General features: G+C 41.4%; 1 protein-coding gene across 1 annotated transcript in view; it reads right to left on the reverse strand.

Moving 5' to 3' along the window:
• dntt (deoxynucleotidyltransferase, terminal) overlaps positions 1 to 8,757 on the reverse strand; it is a 70,474-nt gene extending 61,717 nt beyond the window's left edge. The window contains exons 1-3 of the mRNA XM_027275956.1: positions 8,563 to 8,757; positions 7,915 to 8,089; positions 5,216 to 5,326 (exon numbers count right to left, since the gene is read on the reverse strand). Of these exons, the coding sequence (XP_027131757.1) occupies positions 5,216 to 5,326; positions 7,915 to 7,998 (195 nt within the window). The 5' untranslated portion in view covers positions 7,999 to 8,089; positions 8,563 to 8,757. The remainder of the gene's footprint in view (positions 1 to 5,215; positions 5,327 to 7,914; positions 8,090 to 8,562) is intronic.
• Between the last annotated feature and the right edge of the window lie 9,189 nt (positions 8,758 to 17,946).

Consider the following 17,946-nt stretch of genomic DNA (forward strand, 5'->3'; position numbering starts at 1 on the left):
CAAGAGTGAGAGAGAACACAGCACCAAAAGGTAGATGGAGGAGGGCGGGGTGGTGTTAGATATAACAAAAGGGCAGGGAACGAGCGTGAGGCAGAGATGGTGAAGGATAAAAAGGGAGCAGGGATGAATAAATCAACAGCGTATGGCTGTGGAATGAAGGGGCCGCTTGCTGCCTTATGAGTGATTGACACCTCACTGGGGTGCTGTTGCAGAGATGATGCTCATCCTCCTCCTGATCTCGACGCCTCCTGGCACCACCTACTTCCTCCTCCTTCACCAGCACACCCTGCTGGCCCCCGGATGCTCTGCTCTTCCCCTGCTTCCTGAAATCAACACAGGTTGTTTCCTCCAATGCTTCCTACACGTACACTTGAGTAAACACTGAGACGTGCTCAAAACCACAGCAGTGCACATACAGCCACACGAATATACACACAGATCATTTAATCTGGGTGTTTGCCTCACTACATTGTGTCATTCTCAAACAAATGGTTTGGTTGATCAAACATTTTCTTGACTAACAGAAGTCAAGCAGTGGTCAGGTGCTGTGGACTTTTGTTGTGCTAATTATTGAATCACCTCTTTCCTCTTCCTGGATTTGCTAACACTCACTAGTTCTATTTTTGTTTCTTGAACCTTGCCTGCCTTTTATACTTTGGATATTGCCTGCTCCTTTCACAGATTTGTTTGCTTGTTTGGACTGCCTTACCTGTTTTTGACAATCCTTGTACATTCATGTCTGCTAGAAAACTATTGATCTGCACCGGTTCGGAGTCTGCCTTTTCTTGTGTTCCCCGTTTCCCTGCTTGATCTGTGACATCCACCACCTAATGCTCAAAAGGGTTGGGTTCCTTTTATCTGTCCCCCCAAAGAATAATCAGGTTGGTGTTTGCAACCCACCGATTGGTCAAGACTGTAATACAACAAACTCAAACAGTGACCATTGCTTTCCACCTTCTCAGTCAACATGTCTGCTTTAGGCCTAATAGAACAGGTAGAAATAAATTCGCATACTATTGAGGTACCTGGGCCTGTATATGACATGTATAAAATCAGAGTAAATAGACCTTTTTTTGAATGTCATTAGTGTGTTGACATCACAGAGAGCCACTTCCTGCAAACCTGGAAATTACATTGTGACACCCTTGGGGGTCCCAGCGCCACGTCAAGAACCACTGCTCTAAACCACAAAACAGAGCGACTGCTTTTGCAGTGTAATGCTTAGCCAACATTGTTTTGGTAGCATGTGTTTGCTGTTGGAGAAGCTGCTTTGTTACTGGGAATATTAAATGCATTGAAGTGTTTTTTGTGACAGACTTCAGCCACCGCACTTGGTAAGCAATGCTGAACACGAGCAAACTCGTGTGAGATTTGGAAACCTCGGAAGACGTGGATGCGCACAGTTGGGAGAGCAAAGCGCCGCTTCATAAGCTGTGAAAGCAAAGTGCTTGATGGGAAACGGCTTGCCAGTATATGAAGCTGAGCGTTCACTGGGAATTTTTACCCCATGGATTTCATCAAGTCTCCAGTCTACCCAAATGTTTTACATAAGCGCTCAGTTAAATAATTACACTTCCATTATCGTTTCTCATAATTATTCCACAGTGTTCATCTACACGAACTTAAGCTGTGACAAATGTATTTAATGAGCACATTTCTGACATGTTTGTGTATTCCCCATTAATGCAGACTGGTCTAAATCACTGAATGACATTGTAATAAGTGGTTTCTGCTGCCTTGTAGTATCCCTGGTTTGTTTTATAGTGAACATACACTTGAGTCACATTCATTTGTTCGCATACACCCTTAAGATTAAATCATTACAGTCAATCATTTCAAATGGTCTGGGGATTGTAATTGCTATTTGCAGTACAACTGCAGGATATAATTACATATACATCCATGAAGACATCATATAGCCTATAATAAAGTCCCTGCAGAAGGAGAAAAACGGGAACAATCGCCTGCATCTAACAACACAGCAGGTCAGTGTTCAATTCATGCAGGGAAGACAGACGCACGAGAGCAAGTGATTAGCATAAGTAATTATTCAATATTGTTTGGCACTTTTTCCATGGTTGCGATTACTGCTGCCACCGTTTAAAGTCTTATGCATTCATTTATTTCTTGTATTTCTTCTGTCTTGTTTTTCTATATCTTTAGGTAAGCAGTGATAACTGTGTCAAATATTTCTTCCACAAATAAAGTGATCAGTCAGGAAACTGTCTTATAGTTGTACATTTATGTCCATCTTCATACAGTAATAGTGGGAATTCTCTTGAATTCACTTCATCAGCAGCAATGAATGCTACTTGAGTCACGCTAGCTCAAAGCTGTTTAACTTCAGGTTGGTTTTTGATACCTTCAATCAGATACTCTCATCTACTTTCGAGGCAAGCCTCGACCTTATCTCGCACACCTATTCACTCCGCAGTCAGCATTAGAGACAAACAACACTTCCTCTAGGGGTCAGCAAAGTCTTCCAAACTCATATTGTCCAGGTAAAGGCTTTAAAGCTACGAGACTCTTGATCTGAGATCACGTTGTTTTTAGATTCATCAGTCGGTACACATGTTGTGTATTGTACAAAGCTTCTTGAAATTATATAAATATCAAACAATTGTGAAGCATTTCAATAGCAGAGATTTCACGAGTCAAGTGCAAATGTCATGGCGATGGCTTTCTTTCTGTGAATCTAATATAAAGATAGCCAAATAAATAATGAAAAAAAACCCTCAGGATGTCACTTGATGATATGGTTGTGGTTGCTAGGTGACAGTAGCACTGACTAGCCATGATACTCAGCAGTGCTTGTACCAAAAACATATTGCTTGGCCAAATGGTGGACTGTGTACTATTGGGTGTTTGAAAGAGAGGAGCAGCCTGAAAGGAGTCAGAGAGAAAGGAGCAGCTCCACAACAACAACTGAACATCACTTTGTCGTGAAGGTGGTAAACAGTACGCTTTTGTTGTGAGGCACTACAGCAAATAAACATCCGTTTTGTTGTTGAAAGTTGTGACATTTCTTTAGTTTGAAATTCTCAGTTTCTCTCATTTCACCACCGCCTTAAGACACGTTTCTCCTCTCACCCCGCTCATCAATACAATGCTGTCAACTGCCGCCTGATTTGCTAATGAGTCAAAATGAACTTTTCAAGCATGTGTTATTGACAACACGAGGGAGCAGCAATAATCTATATCTGGTGTTTTTCCAGCACTGTGACATGCCTTGACAGCAAGGACACCGACAAACTAATGCCAGTATAACTGCAGTGTATCTACAGCGTTAAATCTGAGATTTCATTATCAGCACATATATTAATGCAAAGAGAAACATTACATTGAAAATAAATAAATAAGTCCTTTCAGAAGCTTTTGCAAGAGACATGTTTTCACAGGGCTTATGTCATTACTGTGCATCGCAATCAAGCAGACAGCAGGATGGATCAAGGATAGCTTTACCATACTGGATCAATACCATGCCCCTCATTAGCACTGCATTGCACTGTATTGTACACAGTAGATCATATCCTGTGTCTAGTGGTTTGCGCATTTCTAAATGAGTCTCGGCTTACAGTCAAAGGGCAAGGCAACACTGTTCGTTTTTTATTACTTCTGTCTGACTAAAATATTTCAAGTAATTGCGTTTTATCTGCTTGTGTGGAGCGTTTTACCTGTGGCTTTCTGAAGACCACAGCTAGAACAACCTTTCGCTGTAATCAGAAAGTCTTCTTTGATGTGGCTTTATGTGGGGATAATGAGTTAATCATGGGGATAGAGAAATTGAGCGGGATTGCTAATTATGGAGTTAATGCTGTGGAAAGAAACAGGGGATAAGAAATTGAACAGCAGCCCTCCCCAGGTGAGACGTGTGTGGGTGTGCACTTCGCTGCATGTCTGTCCATGTGAATTCCAGTACACGTGTGTGCATCTGTTGTGTACGTTTACCGTCACCGTGAGGTAAAAGTCATTATGAAACAGATGCCACACAGGCCCTCAGTAAGCTGTGTGCTTAATAGGTCTTACACAAACTCATCAGCAGGTCTCCATGCTCCCACACACAAAGGTTTGCCAGTAACTTCACGGTGATATTGCACATCTCAGACATCCGATTTCATATTCTGTGCCAAATATGGCATCAAGACAGCGCCTCTGGAAGGATCACAGAAAGAAAAGTGAGCGAGAGAACATCAATACTGAAGAGTCTTCACATGTATTCTCCTTTTCTTCTTTTTTTGTGAATGTTACATTAGGTCACAGCGGTGCTGTTAAACCTTAATTACTGCAATTATTGTTTTTACTGTGAATTAATCTGCCAATTATTGCACGATTAATTATTATCTAGATTAATTGTTTGTCTTTAAAAAAAAAAATGTCCATCATCATTTTTCCACAGCCAAAAGCCATGTTTTCAGATTGCTTTTTTCCCCCCAACGATCAGTCCAAAACTCTAAAATATTCCATTTACAATGATACAAAAAAAAAGAAAAAAAAAGAGCTGGAAAAAAAACACGGTTTGGGATTGCTGCTTGCCCTTAATAATAAATGATCAAATGTTTCATTTATCTAGCTCAACGAATCTTCTCAGCACTACCCACCATACTTACTTGCACAGTGGTTTGTTGTTTGCTTGGTTAAAACATGGTCTGCATGTTCGCACTGCCTAGTTCCTATTTTCTAACTTGTTTCTCACTCTGCACCTGCAGCTACTTTGCCTTCATGCATCATCATTTCCCTTTTCCTCCTCGCACTCATCAACACCTAAGCCAATCAACCGATGAACTACTTCCCCATTCTGTGTGGGAACCTTAGCGTCCCCTTCCTCAGCCCACCACCCCACCCCACCTCCTCCCTCCCACACTGGCCACCAGATGGCAGAGGGACAGATCCATCATTGCTTGTGAGGAGTGTCACGTCCGTCGCCCATCTTGGCGTAGCGCGCGGCGCCTCAGGGCGTGTCCATGCCAGCCCCCCGTGCCAGGGATCGCGGGCATGTCAGCTGTTGCACCTCCAACGTGCCGCAGCTGCAGATGCTACTCATTTGCAGGTTAATGTATTTTGAGAGGAGCTGTGTCAGAGCACTGGTGAGTGAAGCAAGCCAGCCATCCAATTAGAGCAGAACAGATTACGGGGCTTTTTACATTGCAAAGTCAGACAGAGGCGACAGCCTCTGGTGGGTAAAAGAGCAGTTGTGTCCAGAGTGAGGTTAGCTTACTGTGATAATCTTGTTATTGTTTTCTGTGGTTGTCCGTCTCTGGCAGGCATATTGAGAAACGGTGGCCACAGCAGTGGGTGTAGAACCTCCTGGCAATGTGGGCAATGAGTCCTGTGTACAAAAATAACCATGAGACCTATGAACACATACACACATGCAGTCATATATCGCCTTCATTTCGGAGCTCTTGTAAATTGTTGACCGCATAAATGTGTAATTGTGTAAGGCTAAGACTAGCACAGAGCCAAGAGTTCAAATTGAATTACATAAAAATGTAACCATTTGCCTTGGAGAAGTTATTTTTATGACTGTGTGTCTCCAGGGCAACAGGCTAATGACACTCATCTCACAGTCTGGTGGCATCCAAATCCATTACGCTACCTAACCCATGGCATTACGAATCTGCTTGCCATCATCCAATTTGCCTCCTGTAAATTGCCTTTTCATTCTATGAAGAAATGGTTCCCCATTTGTAATATATGTGTTAAAAAGGATTTCCAATGCAATATTAATATTCTTGCAGACAATTAGACATCACAAAAGGGAACACGGTGTCCATAAAATTACCCATGGACTGGGTGTAAGAATGACACAGAGAGGGGAGGAAGACGAGTGAGAGGAAGATGGAGCGATTGTCACAACACAGTGTTGACTGGGGCCGATGCTGCAGACTGAACAGGGGTGTCTCAAAAAGATAATGAAAAGAGCTAGCACCTCGCACACTGCTGGGCTGAATCAATCAGTAAGGGATTCAAAAAATGTTCATCATTTATTCTCTGCCAGGAGCCTTTCCTGTTCTCCAAAAAAAAAAAAAAAAAAGCATAACTTTGAATATATTTCACGGCACAATTTTTCTGCCAATCAAAAGTAAAACTGTCTCAGAAACTCCTTAACTGCACTCCCTCTAAATACAACAGGGGGTTCTCCATCACTTTTCCACCTCAGCTGCAGTTTGTTTAATCCAATATGGGATTGTGGGTCCATGGAGACAGCGTCTGTGCATCAGCATGCAGAGGTTGGTTTTCCCCATCTGGGTTTGGTTATTATACAGGTCTATGACTCTGTGGAAGTTAAAGCTTTCAGACTGATCTTGGCGACAGCGTATCCCCTCCTGGCCTTCTCTCCAGTGTCCTCTCCACCTTTGCTGTATGGCTTAGATGTAACTAAGCTAATGCGCGCAGTCTAAACACAGCAGCTTCATTTCTCCACACACCATCTGCTGAGATGTAGAGGTAACAGGAAGAGTTGCAGGGCCTCGTCCACTCCTACACCCTCCTCTAAACCGTACCAGACCTCTTTCCTGCCTTTGTGTCAATGCCTGTCACACAGGCGGAGAAGAGCACTCAGGTAGGTCAGTCAAATCCTCGCGGGCCACTGAGCAGGACACGGGTCGCAGAGGTTCCATCTCTTAAGGGAGTCTGCTTGCCCCTGCTCCCACGCACCTACACAGCAGACATCCTCCTCAGACACTCGGGCCACCTGTCTCCTTGCAGAAGAGCAAAGCCAGACACATGTTCATAAGCCAGATACAAACGCTGAATCTCTGGCAATCATTTCTATTTTTGTTCCTTTCAAGCAGCGTATTCTTACGTCTTCCTACCTCTCCACTTAAACAGGCTAAACAGCCTTTCTGCCAGCCAGGAAGCAATGTTACATTATAAATACAAATATTACACTTCGATGGGCTTAATACTTAAAATTCCTCCCTGACTTGCCGTAGAATATTTATGATAGTAAAACACATTGCATTTCCAGACTATCAAGAAGAACCGCAGGCAAAGTGCCTAAGAAGTAGCCTGTTTGGGGAATATTTTATCCCAACATGGTAGCTCCTTAAATGGATTTATGACTCATAAAAACAATCTACTGGAAGCGCCGCGCACATAAATGCCACCATGCGTTACCTCGTTCACTTCAGAGAGGAATTGCAAAATACAAAACAAGAAGAGAAACTGGCATGTGGTTACCTGGGAAGATGGGTCAATAAATGTCAGCATGGCATCATTAGCCTTGTCACTTAATGATGCAGCCGACTAGAAGCTGATGTGCCACACTCAAGAACAATGCAAGAACGAGACAAAAGCAGTTTGGTGGGGGGGGGGGTCACAAACACGACGAATGTCATCGTCAACGCAACGCCGTCACAGGCGGGCAAGAGGAAACCTAGATGGAGCTTGGCAATCTGTCTGGACTTCAGGAGTTGAGTGTTTTTCCCTTGTGAGTGGGAGGAACAGGAGACAACATATTTCTTTATTTTGGATCCATATGCTGCCAAGCTCTCGCAGTGCCATCCGCGAGGGGAAATATGTGTGTTTCAGTTAGTGGACTGCTCTCAGCCCTGACGTCCAGCTGATGGGTTTATTTGGCACTCCCACGCAATATGGGGGATGTTTCTGTTGCTTTCAGCGAGGTGAAGTGTAGTAATATGAAATGAGGCAGATGCAAGTTAGATATGTCCTCTTTGTAAGAGCTCCCTGTCAGGGGCTGACATTATAGATTTGCAGGGAGAGGAAGAAGCTCACTACATACCTAGACATAGTAGAAATCCATTCACAATATGCATTAAAGAGTAAATGACTGTGCGTTTCCTCACATATCATTTTGTGGTAACACACTCAATGAAAAACTTCCTGTTTGGTTCCTAGTGCTATCCTATATGCCATCTCACTATTTCTGGCTGATGTGTGACATGCACAAACCGGAATAAGGTGCCTGGTCTCCACAGCAACAGGTCTGCCCTCTTTCATGCTGTCGGTGAACCAGCTGATGTCCAACACATGCATGTTAGGTAGATTCTTCGGGGCACTCTCCTTTAGCCACTTCCACAGGGATGAAGCCTGGCTTTCCTCTGACACCACATGAGTCACAGCGTCGCTGCATAGGGAGAAGAAAAAAAAGCTGTCAGAAGGTTCACCGGTCAGTTTTAGCATTATTACATTCTGTCAAAGCTCAGTGTGAGCCCATTCAAGTTTCAAGCATCTATATAGGGACCACAGGAATCTATACAATGACATTCTTGCACCTCACTTTAAAGTGTGTAGGATTTTGACATCTACTGAATACCCCATCCTATAACCCTGCAGGAGAACCTACAGTGTCCACAAAACAAGCGAAAAGCCCCATCTAGATAGAGTGTTTGGTTTGTTTGTTAGGGCTGTAGAAACATCACGGAAGAGGACAGCTCCCTCTGTGGATATAAAGGGCTCATTCTAAGGTAACAAGGTCACGTTTGTACAGGCAAGGTAACTCAAGAGGAAAGGCCCAAATGCAGACACTACAGGTGGCAGAACTTACGAGGTCCATAAATAATTTAATAGACAATAATTAACAGAAATCAAAAGACTTACACGATGGTGAGGCAGGCTAGGGTCAAAAAGTCCAAATGAAAAGACAAGGTCCAGAAAACATATCAGCAAAACACAGGGCTGTACGCTTGACACATACTACAACGACAAACTGACACTGAAACCAAGGAACACACGGACTAAATCCACAAGTGAAGGCACGAGTAAGAGTGAGACTAATCACGGACAGGTGAGACTAATCAGGGTGAACCAGACGGGGAAAACGCAACAACAGGAAGAAGGGTTATAGACAGAGGAGAATTACAAAATAAAACAGGAAATGCTGAACAAGAAACCCAAAACCACGACAAGTTCTTATTTCCAGGTGGTTGTACACTAATAAAAACATAGTTATGAATATTATCATTCCATTTCTGCCATATGCCAAACACAACAACATCCATAGACACGAAGATAATCACAAAATAAAACAGGAAACCAAAACCATGACAAATTCTTTCATGACAAATGGGCAGGTGATTATACACCTATGAAAACATTCATGAATGTTACTATTCCATTTCTGCTATATTCTACCAATAGGATTCCATATCTAATGCACTGGACCTTTAAAAATACAAAAATACTGAATTAAAATTCAGTATAAAATATAGAATATTATAAAAAATATTCAGGGCAACATAAAAAAATATCAACTTTAAACTTGCAACAACTGATTTTATTGGGCACTTGGTGTTGGCACTCAAGTAGAGAATTGGTGCAAACAGCAATAAACATAAAATATAAAATATAATTTAAAAAGATCTAAAAGAAAATTTATAAATTAAATTAAAAACAGTATAAATATGGCAAATATAAAAAAATATTCACAGTAGTATAAAGCTGTGAATACACCTTCTAAGTTGAGAAACTTGTTGGCAGGGAGATTTTTATTTACATGTCCAACTACGTATGGAGTAACACTGGCTTTCATTTGTTTCTGCTCATCTAATAACTCCGACTCTTTAGCTGCTAGATGTGCCTTTCTCAGAGATCACAATGTGAGACCAGTGAGAGGTAACATCATTACTGAGCATCCCTCCACATTCAAGTCATCATGTGATCATGTGATGTTAATAAAAAATATTCATAAGAGCTGCTTTAAAGAGCCAGAACACTTTGTTTTAAGTATACAAGTACTTCTCTCGAGCATTCTTTATTCAAATAACATAAAATCTTTGATTAGAAAATCAACGCAAAACTAATTAGATTCAACAGGGCAGTGTGACCTGCAATGCAGCTCCTCATGAGAAAGAAATTAATACTACGTTCATGTACAGCCAAATTGCTCAGGCTTTGGCCTTGATCTACAGCCGTGATACCATGTTTATGAATTAGTCTGATTCCATGACACCTTGAATTGTCTAAAAGGCTTCTTTCACTGTTTGGTTTTAAAGAAATAAAGGCAGCATCCTTTAGAGAGTACAGAGGCTTAAGTGAAGCTTTTTTGAATGCAGATCAGATCTCAGCATCGTGGTCTTATTTGTGCTATTTGGGGATCAACACTGGGTGAACAACAATCAGCACAGACCTTCAGTGCCTCCCTGCACTGCTTGATAGCCGAATTCATTCAACCAGTGCCTCCTACAGCCCCGCCGAGACTTTGTGAACAGACTTTTTATCATGGCCTCCTCCCCTCTGCTTCCTGCCACTGAGTCTAACTACCATACCCAATCAGGGCGCTCAGCCGTGCATAATTACCCTCAGCACGCTCCTCCTCTTCCTCTCTCCTGGCGTGGGTAAATTGGTGAAAAGACTCCTTAAGACATGTCCCAGCAGAGCTCAGGCTATGGTTAATTGGCCAGATCACTGGCGAAACTAATCCTCTATCTGCTCAGCATAGCAGTCCGGCCACCGATGGTCTATGTTTTAAAAAAAGAAAAAATCCTTCCCAGCACAAAGACATGGATAAGGAGCCACTCAAACATACAGATTTGAGCTATCTGAGGGAGACAGCTATTATCACCAAATGCTTAAATTCACTTGCTGTGAACAGTTTTCTAACCACTGTAATAGAGATTTGGCTCTTGGGATGAGTTGCTATGTTGGGAGACTGAAGATCATAGAAAGAAAGAAAAAAACACTCTCCCCTTCATGACATGTTTACCTAGATATAATCCAGCCCCTCAATTTGGATACTTATCTTATGTGAAGCAGCACAGAATGTAAAACAGCAGATTGACATGCAAATGAGTGAGAATGCAAGCCCAGCACCAGATTGTACTCCATCCAATCAGTGGGACTGAGCCCAGACACAAGGACAGGCTAAAGTCAATGGGCTTTGATATGGAGAATTCTCTCGAGTAGTCTCTCTGCCCCTGTTCATGTCAGCAGCAACCTTCCTATTCCTTGCAGTGAACATCAACAGGCAGATCAAAGATGGAGTATGTCAATATATAACAGATTTTTACACCATGGCAAAGGCTTCATCTGTTTGCCTTTTACAGCTTCTCCCGTGAGACATCTTCACTGAGACGTACACGATCAATGCAAGTAGTAAATAAATCATAGGAAGTAAACATCTAAATTAAGCTGCCATAAATTATTATTAAACATGCTCAAGAAGCACTGTTTCCACACTTCGCCAACCATGTCACATCACAGATAAACAACATCAGGAAGTGGCCATTTGCTAAACCCAACCCCTTACTGAGCAGGGATTGTCCAATCACAGCTTGATATGGCAAGGGCAAGGCAGACCTGTCAAGTTTTAGATTTCCCCACATGCTGAGGTGGTGTGAAATGGAGCTGTAGTAATATAGATAGTCTGTGTGTACAGAGTTTGAGTTTGGATGATGTGACTGGATGATTTTTATATTTTCCAAAACAAATACAAGAGCAAAAGTGTAAGATGAACGAAGAACTGTGCAACTGCAAATGTTACCATGTCCAGCAAGCTACAGTAGTAATTATGTCCAGTGGCATTATATACTACATTATTTTATGAGGTTACATGTTTATTACAATAAAGCATCACATACACTATGCAAAACCTTAGGCTAGGCAACTAACAGGGTCAGGCACAGAACAGTCTGATCTTACTTGTATCCTATTATAGGACTAAGACTGGGATCTCCACAATACAAACCAAGAACAAAACTACTTCTTGACTACATGGATCATCAACAGTGAGGGTACTGACATAGCCATATTTAAGATCTCTTTACCTTACCATAATGCTTTGCTTAACTAGCTAGTTACAGTCATTGACTGTATGAAACATGGACATAGTCTCTGTGCTGGTTTCATGAAGAGTCACTGTGAAGGTCAGAATGTGGTGGCTCTGACTGTCCCAATCTTATTTATTTATTCCCAATATTATTTCAACATGGGAGTTATATAAAAATTCAGCCTCGTTACACTTGTCTGAGATGTCTGAGGCAGTTTTGTACCAGGCTGTAAACATGTTTATTTGTGCTGTGAGGCTGGGCATTCTAACATGGAGGCTTATGGAGATGGACTGATTCTGTAGCCACCTTCAAGTACCTGTAAAAATAAAATATGCTAGCAACATCTTCTTCTTCTTCTCTTCTGTTTTCTGAGTAATCCAAAAATATGAGGCGTGTCTCATTTTGCCTGTGTTGTTATAATTTGGATATACATATAGAGTCAGTAACAGTCACATTACATAGAAGCTTTTTAAGAAAATGGCATTATTTTATCTAAAAATGTTAAATGTATCAAACATTGGTATTTATTTTTTTAAACAGTAATTTACTGATGGTCCCTATGAGGAGATGAGATGTGCTAACTGTCTGCCAACACTGGGTGAAACTGGATCCACAGGGAGCGTCTGTCGAATATCCAACTTAAAGGCACCGCGGTCATTCGTGAAAGAGCATTTATTGCCGCTCATCAATCAGCCAGGACAAACATGTCGATACTTGGATCCATGTTCATGTGCATCAGACATGAAATTGGGACAAGGGGAGAGTGGTGTATGTGTGTGTGTGTTTGTGTGTGTGTGTGTGTGTGTGTGTGTGCGAACACATTCCTTTATACACAGAGGAATCCACACAGTGTATGTGACCATATGCTCAAGGCAGTGTGCCTATAAGTGGTGGAAGATGGGAGGTGCTGCTATCAAACAGCAGCTGATATCAGTTTTGTCGGCTTTCAGAAATAATGTCAGTTTGAGGCAAGCACGCTCTACTTCCTGTCGTTGGTTTCAAACAATTGTATCAAGCCAAGTGTAACCGTAGGAGCGCTCAAGCTGTGTTTCTGGGAATACTGCCATGCCCAAGCTGGCGCACGGCTGGCATGCACACTTAGACACGCACACATTTAGACACAAACACACACACACACACACATGTTGGTTATATTATACCCGTGAGGACCCTTTATTGAACTAAATCACAAGCTAACTTCAACCTTCTTTTTTTTTACTTTAAGGGAACTTAAATTTGGAAAAACAGCATTTACTGTGTGCAAATCAAATTGATTCTTGCAAAGATAGAAACAGAGAAACACACACACACACACACACACACACACCTGCTCACCAGAGGAGCTCAAAGTCTGAGTTTGAGTTGCCCAGCCCTAAAAAACAAAGTAGACTTTTAACATCAACAGTATCACAAGCCTCAAAGGAACCTGGCTCTGAAGCGTTGCGGGTGTCAAGCAGAGGGCCTCTGCTGTGTTCACAGTTTGGGATTTTAAAAGATACTTTCAATTAGAGACGGAAAAAAAAAACAAAGAAGGCATGCTGCTGCCATAATTACCTCACAACAGATGATTCATCATCGCAAAGAAACAAGCTCACGAGCTCACAAAACATCTCCCCTTAAGAGCGACTTAACGGAAAAAAACTTCCGTCATACTCATTAAAAAAGTTTGTGTTTACTCTGTCACCATTCTTCCGGTGTTTTTAGTTTTCTCGCAGTCAACAAGATGTAGCCCGGTTTGCCAATTTCTTCCCTGTCCTGAACGTATTTGCATAGGAAATGTGAGTCATGGCTCAGGGCGAAAATCCACTAAGGTGTGACGAAGACAGGATGGATGGCCTAACCCTTTGTAGTAAGCATTCATGAGGCAATAGTAGTTCTCTACTTAGCTAATTGGACCGCAACGTCTTAAAAAGATGCATATATTTTTAAGAGAAAGTAAATTAAAGTAGCACTGAATAACTCACCAGAGAAATGCTCTTTTCATGCATGCCTGACCTTTTTTTTTTGTTCAGAAGAAGCGTTCAAGAGCCTCTGTCCTGCAGTGCAGGTTCAAATTCAATTGTCTGCACCATCTTTTCTGCTTCTACAGACTATACATGCATGGTCATGAGACCATTATCGGCATGGCTGCTCGATAGTACAACCATCCTCAAACAGGCTTTTAATTAGTACTGAGACCTTCTGTTTCACTACAACGAAGGCCTTGAAAGACAACTACAAGGTCAAAGCATGCTGGCTGGTACCTAAGAAGAAAAAAAACACACACAAACCCAGACAATCAGTCCTCTTGTACCTCTCTACGTTAGTGTGTTCTTTTGAGCTTCACATTCAGAAAAGCTTTTAGGCGCAGAGCCTTGTTTAGTCAGTGAAAAAAAGAATGGCAAGCTTTTTCCAACCTGAGGATGTCTTCCACTATAAAGCCCTTCGACCTGGCCAGCTGGGTCAGAAAGCTTCTCCTGCTGCGGCCCATTTTCCTCTCCACCAGGTACAGTCTGACATCCTCAAACTTCACCTCGTCACGCCTGGGAACGCCGGCTTCCGTTGGTCTCGACCTTTTTCTCACACGAGGCACAATAGGAGTATGGAACATTTCTTTTGAGGTGAGCTGTGTATTTCTGCACCTCTAGGAATTCTCTGCTTTTTTGAGCTTTCTTGTTGTTGTTGTGCAGTTACACCCAGGGAAAAAACACCCACTTTGGTAATGCCACAGTTGTTTATTTCATAGTTTGCCTGACAGTGGGGAGAGTGTGTCAGTTAGAGCAGGGTTGGTTAGAGTTGGCAGACAGGAAAAGGCTCTGGCAACAGGTGTTGAGGATTTGGTGTTTACCAAAATCCACCTGCCAAGATCGAATGATTGAGGATGGGAGACAAAAAAAAGAAGACAAAAACACCCTGTTGGCATGGCATAATTCACTTCCAGTAGACGTTGCTCTGCAAACACACGTTTGGAGGAAGTAAACACTGCCTTGTTCAGTTGCTTCTTAAAAAGTGTCTCAAAAGTTTTCGTGCCGTTGTAATTCCACTCTCTTGGCTGGAGATGCCTGAATTCTAGTCACCTCACAAACCCCTCACAGCTGTCCTGCCATGTCCGGTTCGTCTCGCCACTCACCGTCTCATTATGTCCGAACCAAGTCTGCACCATCTGCTGCAACGCTTTAATTAGCTTACTGCCTAAAATGTCTTTGTGGCCATTTCCCATGAGATCGCACAAGCGGCCTTTACACACACACAAACACACAGGTACTGTATAAGAAAGCCATGGAAGAAACGCATATTCAGTGGTCAAGAACACAAACTGAAAATGGATTGTATCTGTTTAACTAATTTATTCCCTTTGTTTCCAAGGAGGTAATTACAACATGAAGCATTGTCTCGTGTTGTTTTGATTTCTCTGCTACAGCAGTCAACGGTGTGAAAAAAAGAGGTTTAAATGTCACTGTGCTGTAATTATCTACAATAATGCATCTGCTCCAGTAGAGCAAATAGGAATGATTGGTTGATTTCGGAGAAAGGGGGGGAGGGGGGGGTCATTACAGGCCTTGATTCGACATCTAATTACAAAAGCCTCTGTTCATTTTTTTACTTTAATAAGCACACCTTGCCACTGTCAGCTACACAGAATTTATTACACAGCTCTCATTAGCATGGAGTTCCGAGGGTTAACGGGTGTCACAGGGCAGACGTGACTAATTGTTTGACTATTTACCCCATCCAATCACTCAGCTTTATATGAGGGTGCTGGCCCCTATCCAAACTGAGACCGATGAAATTCTACCAACACCAAGACAAATGGTTTTTACACTGCCAGCAGCAATCACTACAAGAGCAATGAACCCGATTTCTCATTCAGCTTTCTTCTGTAGCTCTATGAACGCATGATAAAATGTCCAATAACTGTTTGGAATCATCGTACATAGTTCATTTGATTTAGAAAGGACAACGTGAAAGCGAGCGTGCCAAAATCCGTCAGACCCACGGTGCTTCATCTTGTTCCCAAAGACACTAAATACATCAGGAATTTGTAGAAAATGTGTAGAAAATACCCAGTGGTGGAAATTAGCTGAGTGCATTTATTTAAGTGGGGCAGTTAATTTTGAGGTACTTGCACTTTACTTAAATATTTCCATTTTATGGTACTTTATACTTCTTTTCCACCCATTTAAGAGAGAAAGATCATGTTCTTTACTGCACTGCTTTTATCTGACAGCTGCAGATACTTGTTACATTTCAGATTAGCTTCATACATCAATGATTTGATTAAAGAATGAATCATTATTATAGAATAATCTACCCAACGCTGAATAGAGAAGCTAAAATTAGCTCCGCCTCGCTCAGCCGCAACATTAAAATGCAACCTCTGCATTATTGTGTCAGTAATACTAACCCAGTATTATATCATATGACATTCTAAAATGCATGCATGAGTGGGCTACTTCTACCTGTGATACTTATACTATACTAATATTGCTGACAGTGCTTTGGCATTTTCAATGTTGCACTACTTTTGCCCAGAGCAGTAGAGAGGAGACTCTATAGCTCTTGTATCTAGTAAAGTGTGTAAATATGTCTTTTACCACTGCAGACATTTACATCCGTTTAATGGTTCCATTTTATGAAGTGATGCACCCATAAAAACATGGTTTACGGGAAGCGCTGGGTTTTAGTTTTGACTTTATCTCAGTGTACTACTTTTACTATTTATTTTAGTAAAAGTAGCAACATTATGCTACAAAATTATCTATTCCAATCCGGTATTCAGTTTTACTAAAGTCTAGACATATTAGCAGAATGGCCCCCGGGCCCTTGTTGCCTAGTTGGTCGAGGTCAAACAAATTCTATGACTTTATTCATACACTGTGAGGAAGTTTAGTCTATAATGATGCATCATATTTTATAATCTTTACTAGTAAACTAAAATAGTACCCAAGTACAATATTTGAATAGCTGTTACTTTTTGTCACTGTATACCTTTGATGAAAACCTGGAGACAGCTACATAATACACAGTAACAAGATGATTTTAACAGACTTTTTTGTTGACTGCGGGCAAACACATCCAGCAGGCTCAGCGCATCGTTACCATTCATTTAGATTTGTGTTTGTGGAAACTTGGCAAATAAAAGTTTATTATCCTCTTTCCTTTTAGCTCTATTTTGCTCTTCAGGGTGGGTAATGTTAGTGTACAGTCAGTGCAACAATTACCTAAAAGACATTCAATTATTTGGACAAAAAAAACACACACACACATCACATGCAGCTGATTCTCTGAGGGTTTGTCACTACAAATTAAGTTTAAACTCACTCATTGGTTTGTGGACAGGTTTTAAAGCCTTTAGTTTGGCATGATAGCTGTTATAGGCCATATTTGGATGAGAGCGTGGAGCTGGTGGGTGATGTATACTTGTTGGGCTGTGCTTGGTTTCGAAAGGAGAAAATGGTGGGCCTTCCCTTGTCATATTTTCACAGCTAAACGGTACAACCTAGTTTTAAAGGAAGCCATGCTCTAAAGCAGGGGTGTCCAAACTTCTTTTGAAGAGGGACAAATTTGATAATGTAAAGATGCCCGGTGGCCAATACTAACATTTTAAAAATGAAAACCAAAACAGTTACATACAAATGCAAGTTTGCATTAAGTTGATACAAATCTGAAAATCATGTTCATTTTAAACATGACTTATTATGAGTAATGCAAAGTCAGTAACATTTAAGTTGCTTAACTTGCTCTTGTCTTTAACAAAATCATTCAGAAAGTAATATTTTGGGTCACCTCTAAAGATATATAACACCAGCAGTTATGTACTTAAAGGTTCAAATGCTTCATTATGTCAACCAAAAAAGCCAAACCTTCCAGCCATACAGTGTCTGACAGTCCTAGCAGGCCATAAATAATATATTATAAAAATGAAGCTTCGGGCTGCATGAAATCTGACTGCAGGCTGTGATTGGCCCCCGGGTTGGACTTCCCTGCTTTAGCTGATTTGATTCATTGCTAATATTGAAAAAAAATGGATGTAGCCATTTTTAATACATGTGTGCTTTAGTGTATTCAAAGTAGCAATCAAGATGTTGATTTTTTATTTTTATTTTTATTTTTGGATATTAGCTGCATCATCATCATACCGCACCTATGATGAGTCTTGACAAGAACTGCTGCGACCCAGTGGATGCCAAACAGCAGATAGCTATCCCACTAATCTATCTAACTGGGCTCAATCAGA

This window comes from Larimichthys crocea, chromosome III (assembly GCF_000972845.2).
Source record: "Larimichthys crocea isolate SSNF chromosome III, L_crocea_2.0, whole genome shotgun sequence".
NCBI lineage: Eukaryota > Metazoa > Chordata > Actinopteri > Sciaenidae > Larimichthys > Larimichthys crocea.